The sequence below is a fragment of the Nylanderia fulva genome, unplaced genomic scaffold (genome assembly GCF_048542155.1).
Source record: "Nylanderia fulva isolate GAGA-0341 unplaced genomic scaffold, ASM4854215v1 Scaffold2, whole genome shotgun sequence".
NCBI classification, from domain to species: domain Eukaryota; kingdom Metazoa; phylum Arthropoda; class Insecta; order Hymenoptera; family Formicidae; genus Nylanderia; species Nylanderia fulva.
This window is the reverse complement of record NW_028190263.1, coordinates 2,098,277-2,120,827: the sequence shown is the minus strand read 5'-3', so window position 1 is coordinate 2,120,827 and position 22,551 is coordinate 2,098,277. Positions and strand designations below refer to the sequence as shown.

Below are 22,551 nucleotides of genomic sequence, written 5' to 3'. Positions count from 1 at the left end.
GTAATAGACATATAAAACAAAGTTTACATTACTTTTCTATATCTTATTTCTATGGAATGTTATTTATTATATTGTTATTATATTAATTATAATTTACGCTCAATATAATCTCGCTTTGAAGAAAGTATTATAAAAATAAAAATGCTAAATTTAAATTTTAAAAGGTAAAATATGAAAAAGAATAAAGAGAAGAAAGGTCTTATTAAAATTTACTCAATTTCTTTTAGAACAAATTTACATGTATATATATATTATACTTATTAGAAGAAAGCATATTATATGCATAATTTTTATGATGAGAGAAAATATAAATATATTTGCACTAATAATTATAAATACTATATAATATAAGCAATTAATGAGATGCAACAATTATTTTCTTTTCTCTCTTTCTCTCTAAGATATTATGTATTTAACATTAAATAAATTATATAACAATATTTATTAAAATTGATTCAAATAATATATCCTTTTCGATTCTCTTTTTTTCTTTCTTCAATTTTACATATAAGCGATAATTAGTGATATTTTAAGTGCATAAAAATTTTCTACTTATACACATATTTGTGCATATATATAAATATATAAAAAAGAATGGAGACAAATATGTTTATAAATACACTGCTTTATACTTCATGTGATTCATATCTTCCATGCAAGAGCTCATTATCCTTTTTTCAAATCGTAATATAAATATAATACCATGATGTATGTATAATATATTCATTGATTTATTTATTTGATTTATTAATTTACTGAATTAAATTAAATTAAATTCTAACATTTCAATAAGACATTTCTGATTGGCCGTTGTTTGATACGATACTGCGCATGCATGAGACTACTACACCTTTATATTTACATACTCCAATTTTCAATACGTGCAGAGTTTAGTCAGTGGTCAGTGGTAGAGTTCACTCTTATCAATGTGTACAGCTGCTTTGATAAAATATAATAAATAAACGTGGGTTGTTTCTACGATTGAATAAATATTTTGATAAAAATTATATTTTGGCCTCTTCTTTTATTTATAGTATAGAAAGGCGATTTATCAGTCTACCTGCATTAATCATGCAGACATGGACATCTTACAATTACACTTGTAATTCTGTTTACGTATGTTCTTTTTTTATCTACGATATCCTGTGTAATATATCTGGAAATATACTTCACAAATTGGATGATTCTGCATTCAGTTTTTGATAATCCAACACATTTCGATTTATAATGTAAGTATTACATCATGTGGTGATATTCTAGCCTCAAATTTTACAATCAATATTTTCAAACAAAATCATGATATACTGTGTTCATCTTTTTAAATCTTATTACTGTTTTATAAAAAAATATTGTTTTTTCCACATTTTAATGTTTTTATTTTATTATTTATTTACTATATATCTTATTTCCATTATGTATATTTATTTGTCATTTACAGGTATTTGACAGAATAATGAGAGATTTTGTATAGCCATTTAAAAGACTTTTAGTTCTGTAATAAGTTGCCGTTCCAGTGCAACATAATGAATAATCTTGCTGGACAATTCCGTAAGACGACATGGGATCCAATTCTTATAATTTCCCAGATAATTGCTGTGCAGACTGTTATGTACTTCTGTCTTGGATTCTGGATTTGGATTGTAGCGTCGATACTAGGTTCAACAAAATCGTTGGATTATGTCTTTCAGTACAAGGAGATACATGTTCGTGATTTTGGAGGACAATTAGTTATTGTTACGTTTATTCTAAATGCACTAGTGGGTGCTTGTGCATTATGGTGGTTAGTGCAAAGAACAAAATTGTGCATGGACTTTGCATGTACAGCCCATTGTATTCATCTGATTTGTTGCTGGGTGTACAATGGAACTTATCCAACATCTTTCAGCTGGTGGTGTTTAAATCTAGTGTCGTTATTAATAATGTGTGTCTGTGGAGAATTTCTTTGTATGAGAACAGAACTGCAAGCAATACCTTTAAGTATGAACAGTCAAAAGACAGCCTTATGAGATTTAAACATATATAAACAATTTGTGAGATAAAAGATAAAGCATAAATAAAATCTTTTCAGTAACATATATTCTTTATTGGGCTGATAAAAAAATTGTTATCAAGGAATTTCTATTATCGAAAAAATGTTAATTTCTAATATATTTAAGAACTGTTTTACAATTAAGTATAAGCTTTTAACTCTAATTTATATTTTTTACTAATTATTTAAATATATCTTTAATTTATATATAATACTAAATATTTCTTCAATTATATTAAATAAATGGATGTAAATTATAATTTGGTTATCTTAAAAACTTATTCATTAATTATTAATATTTTATTAGAAGATATAACTTATAGTATTGATGCGTAACTCAATAGCAAAGTGTGGAATATATATTAATAATTTAATATCTAATTAAATTGTATTGCATAAATTACATAGTTTTATTTTATTTCAACAAAACATACACATTGCATTCTAAAATATATACATATTTTTAAATTGATAATGTAACTACTTATATACAGTGATTACTTAATGATGATCCTCCTTATAAAACCGCAAACCGCAGTAACCACAGATATGATTGCCTGGTTTATCCTAAAAAGAAATAAAATAAAAATGTAATCTTTTTTAAATTAAATTAATTTTAATAATAAATTCAATCTGTTATATTTTTATAGTTCTAATATTTCATATATGCATAGATACACATCTTACAAGATTTATATACACTTTAGGATGTCCAAGAGGGCCTCCACCACCATCGCAAGCTACTATTCTTTCTTTTTTAGGAGATGGTGGCACTTCATTTATCAAATTAATCGCCCAATTTTTATTAACTTCTTTTGGCCTATCTATGAATCTCACCAATCGATAATCATCTTTCTCGAACACCTGATAAAATGTGATGTTATTTAATAATTAATTTAGTTTAGAAAAAACATGGTTATTAAAAGAGTTTTTTTTCCTTCAAAAATAAAGTAAAGGATAGCTCACCTGACCAGTGTGAATGACTTTAGTGTCACCTTCGTCCACAGTTGCATACGTACGTTGCGTTATTGCATTTGTTGCAAGTGCATTACTTTTGCATAACTTGTTAAAAGGAGTACATAATTTGCTTAACCTTTTGGTCGCCATACTTGACGATTGTTGATAGCTGACGGAGATTAGTTTCAGCGCCGCTGCTCGGATTATGAGTGAACTAAAACCAGTCACGTGACAAAAGAGAGATAACACTATTTTTCAATAACTTATATTTTTTCCTCTAACTTGTAAATATCATAGATAATATAAATATATATAAATTAATTATTAATATTGTTTTTACATAAATATATATTAATACAAATTACAAATATGCGTATAGATGAATAATATATTATAAATATTTAAAAATTTATGTAAAATGTGTTATTATATATCACAAGCGCAAATCATATATGCAAATAATCGGAGATTTTATATATGTAATACACTTAATATACATTTTATATATTCATGCATAAAACAGTTTATATGTATATACATATAATATTGAATGTAATATATTAATCGCAATTAACGATAAATATTTTATATTGTTTTTCTAATTTAAAAAAAACATTAAATTAAATCTAAATATATATAATAAATATATATGATAAAAATGGATGTTATTTAATTTTTATTTTGCAGATAGAATTTTTATTTGCAGGCAGAATATTTTGATTCTACTTAAAATTCAACACGTATCGAATCATAAACAAAATTTCGCATGCTAGGTAGACCTCTTTCCTTCACACGCATAAAAAAGCAAGATAAAAAAAAAATATTGCATTAACTTGTGTACCGCGAGTTTTTTTTATCAGATAATTTATGTTTAAAAATTTTTACAGAGAACAAAATAATACACGATTTGGGCTTGCTGTACGAAAATGATACTACTGGGACAAAAGAGCGATTTAGGACGCGATTACACACGGAAATCTCAATAAAGATATCGATTTTCTCTTTCTTTCTCTTTCTCTCTTAATGTATATATATATATATATATATATATATATATATATATATATATGGGATAAGCAGATAAGCAGCCGTCTCCTCAGTGCCGGATTTAAGTTGACGTGTACGTCATTGACATATATTATTTAAAGAATAACTAATTATGAATTGCGCGTGTACTAGAGTTATATTTGGCCTCCATTTCAATGAAGAGAGAAAAATAAATATAAAAATATTTAAAATTAAAAATAAGATTATTAAAACTATTTTTAATTTATTAAAACTATTTTTTAAATTTATTAACAAGATCTTGAGGCTGACGATTAATGATCATAGCAACGATATTCGAAATCCCAGCAAACACCAAGTAACAATTACATAACTGTTAGTTATAATTTCCCACTCAACAATATAAATGCAATATAACACACGTGTTATATTGCATTTACATTGTTGAATGGGAAATTATAACTAACAGTTATATAATTATTATTACTTGGTGTTTGCTGGGATCCTATAAAAAAATTATCACGCTTTAATCGAAATGCTAATGATCATTATACGCATTTTACTCGCGACATTAAAATTTCTTATAACACTTAAAATGTGAGAAAATTTGGACTATAAATTTTGATATCTTAAAACTTTTCTTCGCCATTGCCATCTTTGTCAACTATATTTCTTACGCGAGCATGCAAACAAGATGATAGGAAAACTTTCGGAATTGTACTCGCAAAACGCGTTCTTCATCCCCGTAATTCAAGGTCGCTCGATGATCCCTCGTCATCGCTTGTATACGGACGCAGGCGCACGGAAACGCTCTTCTGGAGGATGAGTCTATACAGGGTAAGTAGACAAAGAGTGTATGTACATGTAACTGTGGACAGTCGCGAAGTGGACGTGACGAATTGCTTTCCTGGAGCTAGTGACGGGATGTTCCTATTGTGATTTATTAGAGGGCCACGGAATAGCCCTCGCGCTCGCTAGCTATTTGTTCTTTTTGTAGCTGTATAAGAGAATAATGTAACATCGCGGAAAAGATTGGGGGTGAGTGTCGACGTACATTTATCTTGCTCTACCGTATGTCGAACTGATGATCTCTGTGTCTCCTGAGTTACATTTTCATTGTACGTTTCGTCCTTACAACGGCAATCTATATAAAGAATACTCTTCAGTAATGAGCGTTAGATGACCATCAGTACGACATGTAATTTCTCTCTTCGTATATTTACATAGACCTCGTTTGAATTAAGTAACTTAGATAAGATTACATTCTCATTTTCAAATTATAGTTTTATCTGTATAGTCTAAGAGAAATATGTATTAATGAAATATGTTTATATATATATAAAATATGGGTTTTTCAAGTCAATAATATTGTTGAGATATTAATTTCTCGAAGAGATCGAATGACAGCTGTTTGACAACTGCGAAATGTTACGACACTAAATCGCTTTCGTTGCCGGAAGATTTAAACGATTTAAATGATGCAGATACAGATTCGCAATTGTAGATAAGATGGATGTTCACGGTGCTGGAGTAGTCGCCGTTCTGGGTACAGTTGGAGCCGCTACCGGGGCGATCTCGGCAGTGATTGTCTACACCATTTGTGCACGTCGCCGACGTTTGCCACTGCTTACTTCGGTCGGAGGACCACTTAACTGGCACGTATCTTTGTGTTTTTCCATGTATGTTCATTCACTATATTCAGATAAGACACACAGCTGATTATTTTGTTCTGAAACATTATATACATGATGTTACTTGGTAAAATATAATTTGTATATATAAATATATAAAGGAATAAATAATCTAATAAGATGATTCTTTCGTAGGTTTGAAAGGGATTTGCTGGACAGAGCCGAGGAAGCAGCCAGATCGTCAAAGGACGTTTTGGTTGGTGTCACACTTTCACGTGATAACAAAATTACCAGACGTAGTGACAGTCACTCTGATGACGATGAATGGCAATCAGATCATGTATTTGACAGCATTGCCAGCGATTCTCCTAGAAGAGGTAAATGCATCGAGTGTCCCAAAAATCTTATCGTATTGAGAATAGAATGATCAGATTAAAAATAAAATATTTTATGTGTATATATGTGTATATATATATATATATATATATATATATATATATATATATACATATATACACATAAAATATTTTATTTATATATATATATATATATATATATATATAATATATTCTTGGAATCTAAAATCAGAACGTTGGATCGATTGACAAGAATTACACGGCGCTACCTTATTTCTTTTGTTATACATATATTCTTCTATTTAAATTTTCTTTTTGTAGTTATGCAGCATCATCTCTCGGAATCAGACGATATTCCTCCGTCTCCGATAAGTCCGCTCGCACCACCTCTTCCGGAAGGTGCAGTGGTCGCATCAGAGAAGCGCATGGTAATCGTCAGGCAGCCGCCACGAAGTATAGATGGATCTCAGTCCCGATTAAATAGCGTCGAAATCGTCGACTCAGCTCGACGACATAAGGTACACATCATACAATTTTATCATTTAATTATTGCCATCAATTTTTTAACGAGTCTATCGTATAATTATATATTTATTATCTGTAGCTCTCTTCATCCTCTTCGACCTCATCGTCTGATGAAATCAGAGGTGAATTAAAACTAGGACTGATCTACGACGCTAACGCTGGAATACTTACTGTGAGACTTATCGAGGTAATATTTCAATTTCTTGCAAATTTATCTCTCTCATCGTTCCGTCAAATATATACAATTGGAATAATCATTTTCTTCTTCTAAAAGGCGCACGATCTTCGTGCCCGGGAATTGAGCGGCATCGCAGATCCTTATGCTAAGATACGTTTGCTGCCTGATCGAAGCAACGTATGGCAAACCACGATACACAGGCGTACTCTGAATCCTGGTAAATAAATTCTCATTATTCATAAAATTCATCATGAAGGAAGCAAGAGAAAATTCGTTCAAGAAACATAAAAAAGATACCTTGTACATCTGATTTCATTCCTCTAGTATTCGACGAGGATTTTGTCTTCGAAGTATCGCCTCCATCATCATTGGCCGGAAGGACATTGGAAATCCTGCTCTACGATTTTGATGCGTTCACGCGACACCGAGGTTTGGGCTACGTACAGCTTCCTCTAGGTTCCGTACCGGATCTTGGTACAAACTTGATGACCATTACGAAACCAGTTCTGCGATATGGGGCAGAGGGTGGTTTCAAGGCACCACCTCTAGGAGAACTGATGGTTTCTATCTCGTATCAGGTGTCTCTGGAAAAACTGACAATTATTGTCGTCAGGGCGAGAAATTTACCTGTTCTCGACGACCCTGCGAATGCCAACTCATATGTAAAGGTACATAATATGTACATAATATGTATAGAGTAACTTTTCTGGAATCTTTTTACTTTTATCGCTAATATTTCTGCATCATTTTAGGTATCGCTCATTCAGGATGGTAAGAGTCTTAAAAAGAAAAAATCGGGTATACAGCGTGAGACTACTAGTCCTGTATGGAATGATATCCTTAGCTTTGACATCAGTAGCGACGTGTTACCGAAGTGTGTCTTACAATTCTCCGTGTTACGAGCTAACGGCGATCTTTTAGCCAAATGCGAGGTATCCGGCTCGTGCCAAAGAGAATTGTTTCAGCGTGTATTATCTGGCAAAGGTGCTTCAGCGCAGTGGTTACCGTTGTCGGAACCAGAAGGGCAACACAGCGATAACGGCGACTTGAAAGATTAAGAGAATATATTAAAATATATGAGAATGCATCGTATCGTATAACTATTTTGAAATGTACGATGAAATGCTTCCGTAAGAATCAAGAGTTGACCATCTCTTCCATTCACAAATTGAATAAACAAGATAATTCAATATTGAACAAACAAAACTAATATTCCAAAATATATCTTCTTTAGAAAATGATGCAAATTGATGCGCTGGCGCCGTATATCTAATAATTATAACTTGTATTATTATAATATAGTATTATATATTCTTAGTTCTAGGCTTTTCTGAGAATCGTATTTTCAGAATGTTTTTTTGCATCGACACACTTCTAAGAACATTGCAGGTTTCGTAACACGGCTTTCGACTGTATATAACGATTATACGAATTATTTTTATTAACATTTATAGTATATCATTAGCAAATTGGCAAAAATCATTGCCGTATCTATTTTTGCTTACACTGAATCTTATACTGCGTATTATATTTATGATCGATTGTTATAATCCTATAACAATCGAATCCGCATATCAAACGATACCAAATACGTTTTACACGTTCTTATCAACAGCTATACTATATTTTATATATATTTTTATATTTTACTGCGCATGAAAGAGAAATAATAATAGGAAATTTGGTGTGCATCCAGAATTTTATGTACATCATGATGCAAGTAGTACTTGTATTATGATGTACATCAAACATTTTATGACCATTTCCGTTCCATACACACCAACTGATTAACGATGAAATATGACAGGATGTTATATCCTATCAATCATCTTAGAAAGCATAAAAGTATGTAATCGAGTTGAATTACTATATGATAAACTGTAATAATCACAAACACGTTGATTCTATATTATAGTGATATATATAAAATTGTTTTCACATTTTGTTACACAAGACAGATTATAACATAAAAAAGAAAGATGAATCCACCTATGAAAGCAGGCTCTTTCATTGATGGAATAATTGTTATTAAGATTCCTGTTTCCTCAGTGCAATCATATCGAATTATATGACGAGAATCTCATATAAACTTTTCTTGTGAAATATTATATTTAAATAAATTAATTCTCACACACTATTCACGTTTGATAAGATGATTTATAAAAAATCTATTAAAAATTATCTCTTTTTTTTATCTAGCACTAAATACAGATAATTCATATATGTAATTCAATCATGTCCTATATCTTTAATAAAAATTAATTTTACAAGTTTTTACAAGATTTCGAGCTATTATAATGAATTTACAAAACAAAAAAAGACTATCAATTTATATTATCAGACAAGAGTAATGATATAAAAAAAAAAATTAGTTTATTTCAACAAAATCGCAAGAAAACAATTCACAATTTCGTTTCATAATCCAATATGATAGTAGAGGAACTAGGTTTAAACATAATATAAAGCGAGATTAAATTGATTAAAAATTACCAATCAGCACGCCGAAGACAAAATATATGGTTCGAATTGTAGTTCACTCGATAGATATATTAAAGAAAACAGACATTCGGATGTACATGTGTGTATAGCAGAAAAGAAATAGAAAATAATATATTTTCATCCTACATATAGTATTTATCAAACATGTTCTGTGCATGTTTCATTGATATTCATATATATAGAGAAACAGAACATATAAATAGTAAAAAGTACTAGAAAAAAAATTAAAAAAGTATATCTTCATTATTTGTGATCGCTTTTCTATGGTTAAAAAGAAAGTATATACCTCTTATCAAATTGTTTTATCGTTTATTGTACGATGTAACTGTACATATATAAAAGGAATGGACCAACACGATCCTTGTGCTTAGTCGAATAAACCTGTAATCAAATAGTGCAATGTGATTAAGATAGAAATTAATTATATTTTGTTAAGTCGATTTAATTCTGTGTATTCTCATTTTGAAATTGTCGTCATATGTATTCAGCTAATACATGCAATATTAATCAATTAATCACTGAATATTCTTTACATCTGTATTTTTTGTCAATATTTTGACATTAAATATTATAAATTTGACATTTCTTACCAAAGCCCATGTCATCATCCGACTCTTCTTCTGGTTCCTCTTTTTTCTTCTCTTCTTTAGCTGGAGCAGCCTCAGTGCTGGCAGCGGTTGCTGCTGCAGCAGGAGCTTTAAAAACACAAATATTATTAGTATTGTTGTTACAAATATTATTGTTTATATAGAATTATTGATATTTACAAATTGATTTTTCAGTAAAAATGTTATAAAACAGTTAAAATTATATTAAAAATTACAATTTTTATATAATGTTACTAACAAAAACTTGATTATATCTCTGTGAATAAAATCAGAAAGTTTTTGTTTTCATTTTCTTTCTCCTCTTTTACTGACCAAACTAGCTACTCAAATATGCTAGATCAGTGGATGAAGAGGATATGGAATAAAAGTTTGCAATTCTTTTTTAATTAACTTAAACAATAAATATTCTTTCTATTTTACTGAAATGCAATTGCTATCTGATTCAAAACATCTAAATCTAAATAGCTATTCAATAACTCCTGCACTTCACAGTAATAAATTATGAAAGAAACATAATTAAAATTTGCACAATGATTGTGAATAATTTATTGTTGCAGAGAAAAATATACATACCACCCGCTCCTGCAGGTGCAGCTCCAACACCAGATCCGATATTGGTGATCAGTTCTTTAACATTTACACCCTCTAAAGCCTTGGCGAAAAGTCCAGGCCAATAAGAATCAACATTTACATTTGCTGCTTTCAGAATTGTTTGTATCTTTTCGCCCTATAGAATAAAAATATAATCAATATAATTCAATATATTTACATTATTATTAATATGTTATCATCTATTATATAGGTTCTTTCGTAATAAGAACAACTGCAGCGACAACAAGATGTTTATTTCTAATATCTATCTATATTAATCATAATACATTATGTCAATTTTAAAGCATTGATTTAAGTTTATTTATTAATATTCATTAATACCAAATAAACTATAAAAATAAGTATTACAAATATATATATTATGATCGGAAATAAAATTGTACTCTTCTGTTGTAAAAATTGATAAAAAATAAATGCAATTCATATGAATATATTGTAGCAAAATATTAAAAATATCTCTATATAAAATATATAATAGACTTCATATATAAAATTCATAGAATACACTACCATGCTATATCTAGCCTTTGAAAGAGAGGTTAACAATAGAATTTTTAATAGGAAAACTTTAACGAAAACATACAATGTAGCTGCTACAAATGTAATATTTAATGAATAAATATTAAGAATGCGATGCATTCATTCCGATGAGATTGGTAAATATAATGCAAATATAATAACGCGGTAAGAATCCACGTGAAACGATACTTACAGTTACAGCGATATCGTCATCGACGAGTATCAAAGCGGAATAAACGCAAGCGAGTTCTGCTTCGGTCGTCATTTTTTATGTTTAAATTTCGTCTCTGAGACTACGATGGAACTTCTAAATGGTGCAAGTTGCCGGATAAGACCTTAGCTCCACGAAAGAGAACAAGCACCCAAGTTCCCGTGATTCAAGCGGAAGGCAGAAGAACATAGAGACCGGAAGAGAAGCTTTTCACAGCAGATGTCGCGTGACATGGGATAATGAGCGCTAAATTCGAACGCATGTCGCATTTCATCAAACATTTGTTGGAACATAAAACAAAAGACTTGTCATTAATTTATTATATATAAAACATTAATAGTAAATTTTCTTTATTTAAATAAAATTAAAAATTTTTATTAAAATTTTGCAAAAATTTATTAGTTACTTTTAAATTTTTAACATTATATATATATAGATATGTGTGTATTTTAATTTATCTCATTTTATTTACTCATTTCTTTATTAATTTTACTTTAATTAAAACATTATTTTAATGTTTTGTAATTATATTTGCTACTTTAGCGTTTATCACTATTAATATCATATAGTAATAACAATTAGAAAAAAAACCATTATGCACACACAGACATACAAATATACAATCATTTTCAAAAATCATAGCATATATAATATTAAAGAATATTATTTCATTTATATGTGCACGTCTTACAGCAGAAAAATGCTACAAATGACTAAGTGACAAAAAATGGACAGTTTTCATATGTTTTTTGGTATTTTATTTTTGTAAATATACATTGGTGACACCACACTTTTGTGTATCTCTCACATTATATCTTATTTTACAAATTGTTATATTATAAATATCTATAATTTAAAGAGATAAAATCTTGTACTTGAATAAACACTGCTTCCACTTGACGTAGAACACTTGAGTTAGACAAAATCTGGTAACAAATTATTGGTTTGCTAACATATCATCTTAGAAGATAAAAAGATAAGCAAACTGTTAAAAATATATTTTATATGCAAATTATGTATTGAAAATAACAATATTCTATCTACCTCTCTTCACTGTACATAACAATGCAGAAATATTAAATGCAATTGTTGCATTTAATGATATTATAATATGTAATAAAAAATTTAGGAATTCTATACTAATCACGATTTTAAGGAATATATGCGTACAATACATCGTTCATTCGACGTGAAATATGACAATTAGAATTAAATTACGAAACTTTGTATTTTGTTGATTGTGATATAAAAATCATCTTATTCAACTTACGAAATTATTTAAAAATTCTGTAAATATCGCTATGTATTATCCGTCGGTTCTGCTGAGAAATTCGATGTATCGATAAGAAGTTCCTCGTTTATGCACTGTTTCTCCTCTGGTTCGTATTCTTCGATGTCTTCGCTCGAATCCGTCAGCGTTTGCGGTCCGGTGGATTTATACTGAAACGCGGAATGCGATAAATCGACCTCGACTGGGAATAGCGTCACCGCCGACAACAGATCTCGCGTGCTAGCGTAGTACTTGGCCAGACCGGCCGCAAATTTCTGCAGCTGCCACACTACATCCTGAACGTGCTTATTATCTAGCAATTCGAGCTTTACTAACACATCCGAGCGCAGCTTTGCGAACCTCGCGCGAGCTTCTTGCCGACATCGCAAGACCAACCGATACTCGTAGTTGCCTGTTTCCACACGATAGAGAGGCTCTTGCAGAGCAGCGCAACTCTGCTCCTCGTCGTCCAGTTCTTTCACCTTTAGACAGTAGGACAGATATTCAAATTTCGCGTCAGCATATTTGCTGATAGTCAACCGTGTGTCCGGTATAGCCTTGTTCAAATACGTCCCTAAATCGCTCAATATTGGTTTCAAGGTCTTCAACATTGTCACACCAAATTTCTCCATTTGCCTGTGCTGTTCGCCAAATTGTCTGAAAGCCTCGCTAGCGCGTGGTTGCGGTTCTCGTACTCCTATAGCAGCAAACGCGTCTCCGAATACTAAGGAATACAGCCGAGTTGAGCATATGATTTTAAACACGTGCTACTTCCAATACTCGATTGAAAAATACCTTTATAGATCTGTGTCAGATCAAAGAAAGCATGTAATGTAGCTTTGGCATGCGTAACTAGACCTCTATAGAAATTCTCCGTACGTTTCAACGCCATCAATCTTTGGACAAGGGCATCGTTGCAGAGAATGGCTCGTGACAATCCAAGAGCATCAGCCGTAGTACTACCCATACCTTCGACCAGTCTATGTTTCACCTGTAAAATAAAAAATTTAGTTGTGTAATTTTTCAATAGGATAAAAAATAAACAAATAAATAATAATATACTTGCTTTTTTGAGAGCAATGTCGAGCGTGCGACCTTGTTTCGGATCAGCATGTAGCTTGTTGTAATTAATGCTGACCTGAGAATCGCAAGACTGTATCATCTTTGCGACTTCCACTTTAGTTTTGCCTCTCACTGATGCCCCGTTCACCGCCACAAGCTCATCGCCTGCTTGAAGAGTACCATCTAAAGCGACGGGGGTATTGTCAAAGATCTGTACAATGTACAGACATGGACAGAGCGGTGCACCACCGCCGATGCTTATGCCAATGAGATTACTGGCGTCCTTCTGCACCATGATATTACCGGATGTAATTGTCATACCCCTGATATTCGAAAAAATATATATATAAGTATGTGATATTAATTTTTAAATAAATACATATATATGTATATATACAACTAAATTTCTCACATAAATCACAAAATGTAATTACATAGCTAAATTTTGCAAAGCTCGCAAAATGCATAATAATGAAAGATTATCTAGGTACAAAAATTCAAATAAATATATAGAATAACAAATAAAAAAATATATATAGCATATATAGCATAAAATTTCTCCTTTTTTTTCTTACATATTACAAGAATTATGTGCACAAAAATTACTTGACATATATTATCAAAATTAAATCTCAAATAAAAGAAGCTTTCTCTCTCTCTCTCTCTCTCTCTCTCTCTCTCTATATATATATATATATATATATATATATATAATACAAATACAATTTTATAGATTTATATAATTTATATTTATTATATAGATATATATAATAAATAAAAATTAAATATAGTCAAAATTGTATTAAATAATAAAGTATAGCAAGAGAAAAACATTCCATAATCTACTTATGGATAATATCAATAATCTTGCTCCCTATATGTATCTGTTTTTTTTTAATACTTCAATAAGAACAAAAAAAAATAGAATTAAAAACAGCTAAAAAATTTAATAATTATATGAAATTATATATTCATTTATACAATTATATATTTATATAAAAACACAATATTTATATCATAACTGTAAAACTTACTTTTTTTCCCCAAAAAATGACAAAATTAATATTATTTGGAATTTGGAATTACATAACATCTAATTCTATAATCTTAAAAAAATTGATTGCTCTTGTTTATGTTAATATGTTCTATAAATTTTTAATATTAAAGATAGTTGCATTATTATATAAATCATAATATAGGTATCTTTGATAACAAAAATGCTAAAGAAAAAGAAGACTTACATCTGATTGATAGGCTTCTGTTGTATACATTGATCTTGTGCGACCAGTTCTATGTCTGGTCTAAATCCCAATATGATAAGCGACAATGTAGAAGAAAAGAATTGATATTTGATACAAAAAGAGGTATGCGTAAAGCCAAAAGAAAAAGTAAAAAATCAATATAACTGTAACATAAAAATAGTGCATACATGCGATCTTCCATTATAGCTAATTGGTGCAATTCGACGATAGCCAATGGTACGGTGGTAAGAACAACAGAAACTTTATCCGAAGTTGATCCGCTTGAATTTTGAAATGCGCCACTATTTGTGGATAAGGTCGAATCGCTTATCAAACTGTGGGTCCACCGCACCGTGGCGTTCAGGCATGCATGTTATGATCAGGAAAGAAAGCACATTAAGACTGTAAACAGCGACGTAACAAATAACAGCTATCAACAAAAATAAGTGTCATCGCAATCGATAAATCTCCATAACCAACATTTTATCCTCCTCGAAGAAGAAGTCATCTTCGAAATCCATCCCCAGACCCGTCATATTTGCAATCTGCAATATCAACGTTCGTTATTTATAATATATCCAAGCTTCGTTCATTTGATTTGTAATTGTTTAGCACAAATCACAGAATCAAACATCAAATTTGATAATAATATTAATTTTACGAAAATAATTATTAAATAAATTAGACAGAGCATAACAAGAATTAATATCCTTACATTTAGATGGAACGGATGCAAATTTAATGACCTTCTTCTTTTATGGCATAAGAATATACAAATTGTAATAATTATTCACGCTGCTAGATTATCTTAAATTTAGTAACCGATAAAATCAAACACAATATATATCATATGACAAATACACCACACTTGTCAAATTTCTGTCGGCTACAGAAACACATAAACGTAATAAATACATAGATGACATGCCGTAATAAAAAATTCATACCGCATTTGACGTATGTCAGCTGTCATCCAATAGAAACCGCACATTTCAATTGACGACATTTTTGTTTCTAGGAAACAAGCTCTCCCATTGGACGTCGAGTATTGGACTAGTGTGAACACCGCATAAAACTCTCTTCGTCCTGTTTATGTTCCGTGGCGATGCCACGATGCTGCGTTGCATTCGCGTTCCACGTTGACGAATTGACGAGTTCCCTGTTGACCCTCCACGTAAGCCACGCGGCGGGACGCTGGTAAATGGTAGCCGTCACATTATGCCGAGGCAACCTCGCGACCTCGCGTAAGACGTAGCGAGGCATCGTAGTGAGTGGATGTGAGAGCGAATTAACCGGGATTTTTAACAGAAGGATTGCCTGCTGAGCAGTGGATTAAAATGAAAGGATTTAGCATTTTTCTATTTTTCGCCCTTTCGGCGATTGCACTCAACGGAGGTAATGTCGAGATTTACGACTTATTTATGCTGTTTCATGGTTATATCCAAGTTAACGCTCAATAAATGAACATTCGATTCTTTTCTTGTATTCCTGATCGGTTTGATTGGTGAAATAATTTTAAACGAATGATTAAATTATGTAATAGAAATTACTCCGAAAATTCCAGCTGTTATTAAGTACGCCGACTCTTGTTAAGTGCAAATAATATTCTGTGACACTTTAGTATAAACAGGATACTTTGGTGATGAACCAGAAAATTTAGGCTTTTCTGTAATGAATTATGATTTATATATATTTTTTAGAAATTTAAATATCTCTAAATATATATATTTTTGTACACAATATTAACATGAATGAAACATCTGGGTCTAAAAGATCTTTCTTCAAAGTTATTAATTGCAAAATTTACAATATATAAAAATGTAATTATAATTGTTGCTCCATATACAATGTTTGAATATTACTCGAAAATTCTATCATATCTTGTATTAAGAAGTTTAATACATAAATCTTTATATTTAATTTTATATTTATAGGATATAGTGTCTATGCTCAAGAAGATGAGAATATTGATGACATTGTTGATGTAGAAGGTGAAGAAGGCAATATAGTAACAGATGAAGAAACAGTAGAAGATAGTACCAGTAATGCCTCAGCTGATGCTGATACAACAATACTTTTTACAAAACCTGTTTACAACATGCTATCTACTCTTGGTATTTAAATTATATCTTTGCTATTAAGATTATAACACATGATATTTTGGTACTAAAATACATTGTAAATTTTATAGAATTACCAGCTGGGAATGTTGTGGAATTTCTTGTGGGATTTATTAATAAGGGTGAAAACGATTTTGTTTTGGAATCGCTGGATGCATCTTTCCGTTATGCAATGGACTTCAATTTTTATATTCAAAATTTCTCTACATTCACATTTAACAAGGTTGTGAAACCTAAGCATGAAGCTACTTTGGCTTATTCCTTCATACCATCTGAGAGTTTTGCTGGAAGACCATTTGGATTGAATGTTAATTTGAATTATAGAGACACGGTATGTATAATTTTATATATGTAAGGTGTGTTATACATATGAGGCATGAAAAAAGATTAAAATTTAAAAGAAGAAAGATATATAATACTAAACTTGTAGACATAAAAGTATAATTTTTTGTTTACAGCAAGAACACATTTATATTATTAAAATTAAGAATTGCTTTAAAATGAATTCTAAAAATTGATAGGATTAATATTTTAATCTATTATATTTATTAACTATTCTACATTTTATTACTACTATATTAAGTCTTGAAATCTTATTTTTCTTTTTTTTAGTATATTTAAATATCATTAATATTTAGATATACTAAATTGTAAATGTTATTTCCAGAAATTAACACATTATGCTTTTGCAGAATGGGATTTCATACAATGAAGCAGTCTTCAATGAAACTGTACAAATCATAGAGATAGATGATGGTCTCGATGGAGAAACTGTTTTCCTTTATGTATTCCTAGCAGCTTGCATTATATTGGCCCTTGTAGGAGGTCAACAATTGTTATCATCTTTCGGACGCAAGTCGCGCTCTTCTACTACTCGTAAAACAACAGTAGAAATGGGCACATCTAATCCAAATAATGTAGATTATGATTGGCTGCCAAAGGAGGTTCTTAATAGAATCAGTAAGTGATGAATTAATAGCCACTAAATTTATTCATATCAATTTGAATTAAAAGAGTTAAATAGCTTTTTAATAACATTATTTCTATGCAAGTTTTTATCCATGACAAAAATAATTTTCTAAAACTATACAAGAAATTCTGAAACTTAGCAGTGACTTCATAGTTTTAAATAATATTTTAGAAATTAGTTTGATTTTAAATAAGCATAATACAAATTTATTTAACATTTTTGTATGCTATCAAATATTAAAAATATAATCAAATTACACTATTATACAAATCTTCAGTTAATATGATTAATTTCTTGATTAGTTAGTATACCAAAAGTAATTGTATACAAAATTGATAGAATACAAAAATTTAAATTAATCATGCTTTTTTCAGATAAATCTCCTAGAACTCCAAAGCAGAGTCCAAGACAAAGGAAAGCAAAGAGAACAGCTGGTTCTGATGACTGAATGTTATAATATATTAATATTTATATATGTACATTATTTAAAATTGATACAAAAAATCTGCACTGTGCAAGAAAATTGCAATAATTTTTTAAAAATAATTTTGGATTTTCAGAATTCTAGTGAAACAAATTGAATAAGAAATATTTGAATAAGAAATATTTAATTCAAATAATTGATATACAAAATGCATACATACATTTGCATTTTTCAATGAGTATGTCAGGCAATATTATGGAAGAAGTCATTTGGCTGTAATCTGTAATATTACAGCTAATTTATCTCTGTAATATATAGGTACATGTATGTTTAACATTTCTATAGGGACAATAGTATGATACTCAATAATTTGTTTTTGCACAAAACCCACATAAAAAGTCATACTGTACTTAGCAAGGTTTACATTTTCTTCAAGATTCATTAATTGCTCATTTTTTTTACGTACAATCTGTTATTTTCGTAAATATGTGCGTGATAAAAATCAAGTTGTAATCGTTCTGTAATTATTGTAACAATTGCAAACGTTCAATAAAAAAAATCAATTTTGTACAAATAATTTTTAACAAGTTCTTTTCATTTGTACATTATATTAAAAATTTTGCTCTTGAACCATCTTATAAACGTGTATATAATATACAATATATGTATTGTAGCATTTTCTATTATCTATATAAAATATTTAGATAATTATACAAGATAAAGTAATTATATACTATCTAGTACCTCCTCTCAGTTCAAAAATATTTTCTTCAAATTATTTAAGATAATATATTTAGCGAGTTAGTTTACTAACTATTAAAAACAATTTTTTTATAATGATTTCCAAATAAAAAGTTGATAATGTTTTTATTCTAAATTCTTTTTTTTAAGCATTTTTTATTTATTTATTTATTATTATTATTTTCATTATTTTATTATTATTTTCGTCAAGATGAAAAAAATTTATAATCTAATTTTTAGACAGAATTTATAAAACAGGACCATCTTATCTGAAATATATTTTGAGATTATCTAAAGAGAGATAGCGCTATACCGTTATGTTTTTCGCGATATAACCTCTAAACACGTATGCCGTACGTACACGTAACCTAAGAAAGCTGACGGGGACGTCGCATCCTGGACCGTACGATTACACGTCATTACTGCACTGACAGTGACACTCGCGGTCGTCTGTCGCATTCTGAACAATAATAAGAATAAAGATACGTGAAAAATGTCAGATGTAAGAGACTGGTTTAATTCCTTGCCGATATTTACGAGATACTGGTTATTGTGTACCTTGGTGCTCACATTACTCGGCAGATTCGGAATTCTGAGTCCGCACTCGTTGATACTCTGGCCCGATCGGTTTCTGAATAACTTTGAAATCTGGCGAGCGGTCACGAGCGTTTTCTATTATCCGCTCAGCCCAGGCTCGGGCTTTCACTTCTTGATCAACTGTTATTTTTTGTACAATTATTCGTTGAGGTTGGAGCGCGGGGAGTACGATGGTAAACCCGCGGATTATTGCTTCCTTCTGCTGTTCAACTGGATATGCTGCGTCATCATTGGACTTATCGGCGATTTTTCCCTCCTCATGGATCCTATGGTGCTCAGCGTGCTGTATGTATGGTGTCAGCTGAATAAGGATGCTATTGTTAACTTCTGGTTTGGTACGCTTCTCTTCTTTCTTTCATTCTATTATTTATTTATAAATTGTACACAATTGGCTTACTTATAATTGAATCTGTTGACAGGTACACAATTCAAAGCCATGTATCTGCCATGGGTCTTATTTGCATTTAACTTGATCATTTCTGGTGGTGGAATGATGGAGCTGTTTGGCATTCTAGTTGGACATATGTACGTCTTCTTGAAGTTCAAATATCCCCAAGAACTCGGTGGTCCGGAATTACTCAACACTCCAAAGATACTTGAAAGTTACTTCCCACCTCAAAGAAGTGGGGTCCGATCATTTGGAAGTGCACCAACAAACAGGCCAAACACTGGGGAACAAAATGTTCAAGGAAGAAATATATTTGGGGGACATAACTGGGGAAGGGGTCATGTATTGGGTCAATAATTCAAAAATGTTACTTGCAAAGTTATGAAACAAGAAATTTCCTATTCTAATTATAAATTTTGCGATTTATGTCTTAATATGCAAGAGCAATATTAGTTTCTTGATTACCGATTCTTCCAAGTATCTCTTTTTGTAAACTATTACATAACTTCAATAATTAAACTATAAAACATATATGCATTTTGAAGTAATTTAATGGTAAATAATATATGCATACTATATTATAAATATAGAAAGATTTAGAAAAATCTTTTTGTATTATTATTATGAAGTTATATATATTTTTTATCTAATAAAAAATATAAAATTAGAAAGAGTTTTGAAGTCTTAATATAAAAAGTGTAAAAATATTCACAATTTTATGTATATTTATAATATGTGAATATATTTTTAACAAATAAGTAGGGTGTAAAGTCAGAAATAACTTTGATTTTAATTTCTTTATCGTATATTGTTATATATTTTATCTAGTAAATAAATAACTGGCTACTAATTGCACTTTATAATGAAGTATATTGATCAGAGTAAATTTGTATATATTATTTTCTGTATATTTTCATATTTAATAATATATAGGAAAATATGTGGGAAAGAATTAGAAATATGTCTATATATAAATTTTCTGAGAAACATTTTAATTAAATATAGAAAATTTGTATGTATTGATCTTATTATAGCAAAAACTTATTCTGAAAAAGAAAATCATGATCTTTCTTAATGTTTTGTAAATCTTAATCTTTCTTGTTTGATACAAATTTATAGAGAAATATCTATATTCTTGAAAGTACAAGTCACACTCTTTTAATTATGTATGTTAATGTGTTGTGTAGAATAAATGAATATATGGTATATTTAATACATATATGTGAACAATTGGTATAATAAATTAAAAAGAATATATTTAATTTTTTTTAATGTTTTATTTCTGCACCTTACAAAAGTCTGTAAAAAGAAATACATACAATTAAACACTTTTCATTATTAAAGAGACAATTATATTGATTTTTTATTGAGGTTATCTCCTCAATGGCTAAAGTGATTATCAGCAAATAACAGCATCAATTGATGAAGTTAATGCTAAATAATTGGATGGGATGCCAACCCCTACCAAGAGTCCAAAATTAACTCTTTTCATTATGATTATTGCAAGTAAAAAAATCAAAAACTTCAAAATTCAACTAACACATGTTACATCATGTAATTCATGATCAGCTATAGCAAAATTATATAAATACTTAATTACTATGTCAAAAATGAAAAGAGTGAATTAAGGACCCTACACCTACCAAAAATGTTATTCCTCAGGAACTTCCAGCTCTCCTGCATTAATGTCATCTATAAGATCATGAGGAGGTCTGCCTTCAACAGTGCATCCAACTGACTGACATGTACCCAAGATCTCTTTGACGGTGCCACTGAGTGTTCGCGACATCGATCTTATTCTCATAGCACGGGCAATGGAGACTATGTCGTCGAACGTCAAATTACCGCTGTGTTTGATATTCTTCTGTCTCTTACGGTCTCTGGGCGGCTCTTTCAGGGCTTTAATGATTAGAGAAGCCGCAGATGGTACAACCGAAATCGTGGCTTGCCTGTTCTGAATGGTCAATTGAACTGTGATTTTCAGACCTTTCCAGTCACTAGTAGCCTTGGCGATGTCGTCACCAACTTTTTTGGGAGACTGGATGTGAAAATAATTTATTGAATACAACATAAATTACTGCACGGGTGAACTCTGTACGAACTAAATTTTCTCCAAACTTACCAAACCGAGAGGACCAATTTTTGGAGCAAGAGACGAGGTGGCTCCTACTTCACCACCAACACATCGCAAAAACACTATACAAAAAACAAAAGGGATTTGGTTAACAATTAGCACTTATATACCGGAGAGAGGTTATAAAAGGTTATGAAAGTTATAATCGTATTATAGGAAAAAATATTTAAAAAGATACCTTTCTTTATTTCATTCGGATCGAATTTAGGAGGCATGGTTACGGTTTTTGTTGAAGATTCTTACAAAAAACCACAGATAACAGTCGATTACGAGAAGCTGCAAAACTTAACGCACGTCTCCACGCGACAAGCTTCACGAGAAAGGATATATGGACGAATGGACCGGAAGCAACAGGAAAAAAGAAACGGAAATAGCAAGAGACGGACCAATCTTGCGCATGCGCAGAACAGCAACATAGCAATTTTAAATAATTAATAAAATAAAAATTAAAATAAAACTTAAAAATTATATATA

At 30.3% G+C, this 22,551-nt stretch overlaps 8 protein-coding genes across 15 annotated transcripts; 4 read left to right on the top strand and 4 right to left on the bottom strand.

Moving 5' to 3' along the window:
* The first annotated feature begins 815 nt into the window (after positions 1–815).
* On the top strand, positions 816–2,075 carry Sys1 (Sys1 golgi trafficking protein). Of its 2 annotated transcripts, none has more exons than XM_029321421.2 (3): positions 816–964; positions 1,035–1,229; positions 1,439–2,075. In XM_029321421.2, exon 3 carries the CDS (start codon positions 1,524–1,526, stop codon positions 2,004–2,006), a length of 483 nt encoding a protein of 160 aa, XP_029177254.1. In that variant the 5' UTR covers positions 816–964; positions 1,035–1,229; positions 1,439–1,523; the 3' UTR covers positions 2,007–2,075. The 2 variants fall into 2 exon arrangements, with proteins under 2 accessions (XP_029177254.1, XP_029177255.1); XM_029321422.2 differs by having other exon boundaries at positions 818–900.
* A 340-nt stretch (positions 2,076–2,415) lies between these two features.
* ND-13A (NADH dehydrogenase (ubiquinone) 13 kDa A subunit) lies at positions 2,416–3,173 on the bottom strand. Its single transcript, XM_029321328.2, has 3 exons — positions 2,996–3,173; positions 2,717–2,893; positions 2,416–2,596 (listed from the first exon to the last, which is right to left on the bottom strand). Exons 1-3 carry the CDS (start codon positions 3,134–3,136, stop codon positions 2,531–2,533), a joined length of 384 nt encoding a protein of 127 aa, XP_029177161.2. The 5' UTR covers positions 3,137–3,173; the 3' UTR covers positions 2,416–2,530.
* Positions 3,174–4,668: 1,495 nt separating this feature from the next.
* Positions 4,669–9,695, top strand: LOC114945215 (synaptotagmin-5). 4 transcript variants are annotated; one of them, XM_029321327.2, is made up of 8 exons: positions 4,669–4,828; positions 5,496–5,646; positions 5,818–5,999; positions 6,300–6,496; positions 6,583–6,690; positions 6,778–6,898; positions 7,006–7,349; positions 7,434–9,695. In XM_029321327.2, the coding sequence occupies exons 2-8, from the start codon at positions 5,501–5,503 to the stop codon at positions 7,737–7,739; spliced, it is 1,404 nt and encodes a 467-aa protein (XP_029177160.1). In that variant the 5' UTR covers positions 4,669–4,828; positions 5,496–5,500; the 3' UTR covers positions 7,740–9,695. The 4 variants fall into 4 exon arrangements, with proteins under 4 accessions (XP_029177160.1, XP_029177156.1, XP_029177159.1 ...); XM_029321323.2 differs by lacking the exon at positions 4,669–4,828 and adding an exon at positions 4,835–5,029; XM_029321326.2 differs by lacking the exon at positions 4,669–4,828 and adding an exon at positions 4,835–5,029 and having other exon boundaries at positions 5,482–5,646.
* Positions 9,470–11,323, bottom strand: RpLP1 (ribosomal protein LP1). The gene is made up of 4 exons (XM_029321329.2): positions 11,113–11,323; positions 10,362–10,515; positions 9,771–9,875; positions 9,470–9,561 (listed from the first exon to the last, which is right to left on the bottom strand). The coding sequence occupies exons 1-4, from the start codon at positions 11,182–11,184 to the stop codon at positions 9,548–9,550; spliced, it is 345 nt and encodes a 114-aa protein (XP_029177162.1). The 5' UTR covers positions 11,185–11,323; the 3' UTR covers positions 9,470–9,547.
* A 542-nt stretch (positions 11,324–11,865) lies between these two features.
* Positions 11,866–15,617, bottom strand: PICK1 (protein interacting with PRKCA 1). 4 transcript variants are annotated; one of them, XM_085481951.1, is made up of 7 exons: positions 15,419–15,617; positions 15,184–15,248; positions 14,892–15,038; positions 14,704–14,763; positions 13,467–13,785; positions 13,196–13,391; positions 11,866–13,124 (listed from the first exon to the last, which is right to left on the bottom strand). In XM_085481951.1, the coding sequence occupies exons 2-7, from the start codon at positions 15,237–15,239 to the stop codon at positions 12,430–12,432; spliced, it is 1,473 nt and encodes a 490-aa protein (XP_085338077.1). In that variant the 5' UTR covers positions 15,240–15,248; positions 15,419–15,617; the 3' UTR covers positions 11,866–12,429. The 4 variants fall into 4 exon arrangements, with proteins under 4 accessions (XP_085338077.1, XP_029177163.1, XP_029177164.1 ...); XM_029321330.2 differs by lacking the exon at positions 14,892–15,038 and having other exon boundaries at positions 15,419–15,616; XM_029321331.2 differs by lacking the exons at positions 14,704–14,763; positions 14,892–15,038 and having other exon boundaries at positions 15,419–15,616.
* Positions 15,618–15,832: 215 nt separating this feature from the next.
* l(1)G0320 (signal sequence receptor subunit 1 l(1)G0320) lies at positions 15,833–18,794 on the top strand. Its single transcript, XM_029321339.2, has 5 exons — positions 15,833–16,098; positions 16,638–16,817; positions 16,895–17,154; positions 17,516–17,783; positions 18,168–18,794. Exons 1-5 carry the CDS (start codon positions 16,041–16,043, stop codon positions 18,239–18,241), a joined length of 840 nt encoding a protein of 279 aa, XP_029177172.1. The 5' UTR covers positions 15,833–16,040; the 3' UTR covers positions 18,242–18,794.
* A 473-nt stretch (positions 18,795–19,267) lies between these two features.
* Positions 19,268–21,243, top strand: Der-1 (derlin 1). Its single transcript, XM_029321399.2, has 2 exons — positions 19,268–19,890; positions 19,975–21,243. The coding sequence occupies exons 1-2, from the start codon at positions 19,452–19,454 to the stop codon at positions 20,298–20,300; spliced, it is 765 nt and encodes a 254-aa protein (XP_029177232.1). The 5' UTR covers positions 19,268–19,451; the 3' UTR covers positions 20,301–21,243.
* RpL12 (ribosomal protein L12) lies at positions 21,201–22,416 on the bottom strand. The gene is made up of 4 exons (XM_085482244.1): positions 22,256–22,416; positions 22,066–22,139; positions 21,587–21,981; positions 21,201–21,242 (listed from the first exon to the last, which is right to left on the bottom strand). Exons 1-3 carry the CDS (start codon positions 22,290–22,292, stop codon positions 21,595–21,597), a joined length of 498 nt encoding a protein of 165 aa, XP_085338370.1. The 5' UTR covers positions 22,293–22,416; the 3' UTR covers positions 21,201–21,242; positions 21,587–21,594.
* Between the last annotated feature and the right edge of the window lie 135 nt (positions 22,417–22,551).

Bases quoted from the DNA above. Each gene is read 5' to 3' on its own strand.
- Der-1 (XM_029321399.2), top strand. From the start codon at position 19,452: ATGTCAGATGTAAGAGACTGGTTTAATTCCTTGCCGATATTTACGAGA. The intron at 19,891-19,974 runs GTACGCTTCTCT...ATCTGTTGACAG, and splicing joins TATTGTTAACTTCTGGTTTG to GTACACAATTCAAAGCCATG.
- ND-13A (XM_029321328.2), bottom strand. From the start codon at position 3,136: ATGGCGACCAAAAGGTTAAGCAAATTATGTACTCCTTTTAACAAGTTA. The intron at 2,894-2,995 runs GTGAGCTATCCT...ACATTTTATCAG, and splicing joins AAGTCATTCACACTGGTCAG to GTGTTCGAGAAAGATGATTA. The intron at 2,597-2,716 runs GTAAGATGTGTA...ATTTCTTTTTAG, and splicing joins CTAAAGTGTATATAAATCTT to GATAAACCAGGCAATCATAT.
- LOC114945215 (XM_029321327.2), top strand. From the start codon at position 5,501: ATGGATGTTCACGGTGCTGGAGTAGTCGCCGTTCTGGGTACAGTTGGA. The intron at 6,899-7,005 runs GTAAATAAATTC...TCATTCCTCTAG, and splicing joins CAGGCGTACTCTGAATCCTG to TATTCGACGAGGATTTTGTC. The intron at 7,350-7,433 runs GTACATAATATG...GCATCATTTTAG, and splicing joins ATGCCAACTCATATGTAAAG to GTATCGCTCATTCAGGATGG.
- RpLP1 (XM_029321329.2), bottom strand. From the start codon at position 11,184: ATGACGACCGAAGCAGAACTCGCTTGCGTTTATTCCGCTTTGATACTC. The intron at 10,516-11,112 runs GTAAGTATCGTT...TTTATTCTATAG, and splicing joins ATGACGATATCGCTGTAACT to GGCGAAAAGATACAAACAAT. The intron at 9,876-10,361 runs GTATGTATATTT...GTGTTTTTAAAG, and splicing joins TGCACCTGCAGGAGCGGGTG to CTCCTGCTGCAGCAGCAACC.
- Sys1 (XM_029321421.2), top strand. From the start codon at position 1,524: ATGAATAATCTTGCTGGACAATTCCGTAAGACGACATGGGATCCAATT.
- RpL12 (XM_085482244.1), bottom strand. From the start codon at position 22,292: ATGCCTCCTAAATTCGATCCGAATGAAATAAAGAAAG. The intron at 22,140-22,255 runs GTATCTTTTTAA...TTTTTTGTATAG, and splicing joins TCCGAATGAAATAAAGAAAG to TGTTTTTGCGATGTGTTGGT. The intron at 21,982-22,065 runs GTAAGTTTGGAG...TTTCACATCCAG, and splicing joins AAATTGGTCCTCTCGGTTTG to TCTCCCAAAAAAGTTGGTGA.
- PICK1 (XM_085481951.1), bottom strand. From the start codon at position 15,239: ATGACGGGTCTGGGGATGGATTTCGAAGATGACTTCTTCTTCGAGGAG. The intron at 15,039-15,183 runs GTTGGTTATGGA...GTGGACCCACAG, and splicing joins TTCTTCGAGGAGGATAAAAT to TTTGATAAGCGATTCGACCT. The intron at 13,392-13,466 runs GCAAGTATATTA...TTTATTTTACAG, and splicing joins TCGACATTGCTCTCAAAAAA to GTGAAACATAGACTGGTCGA.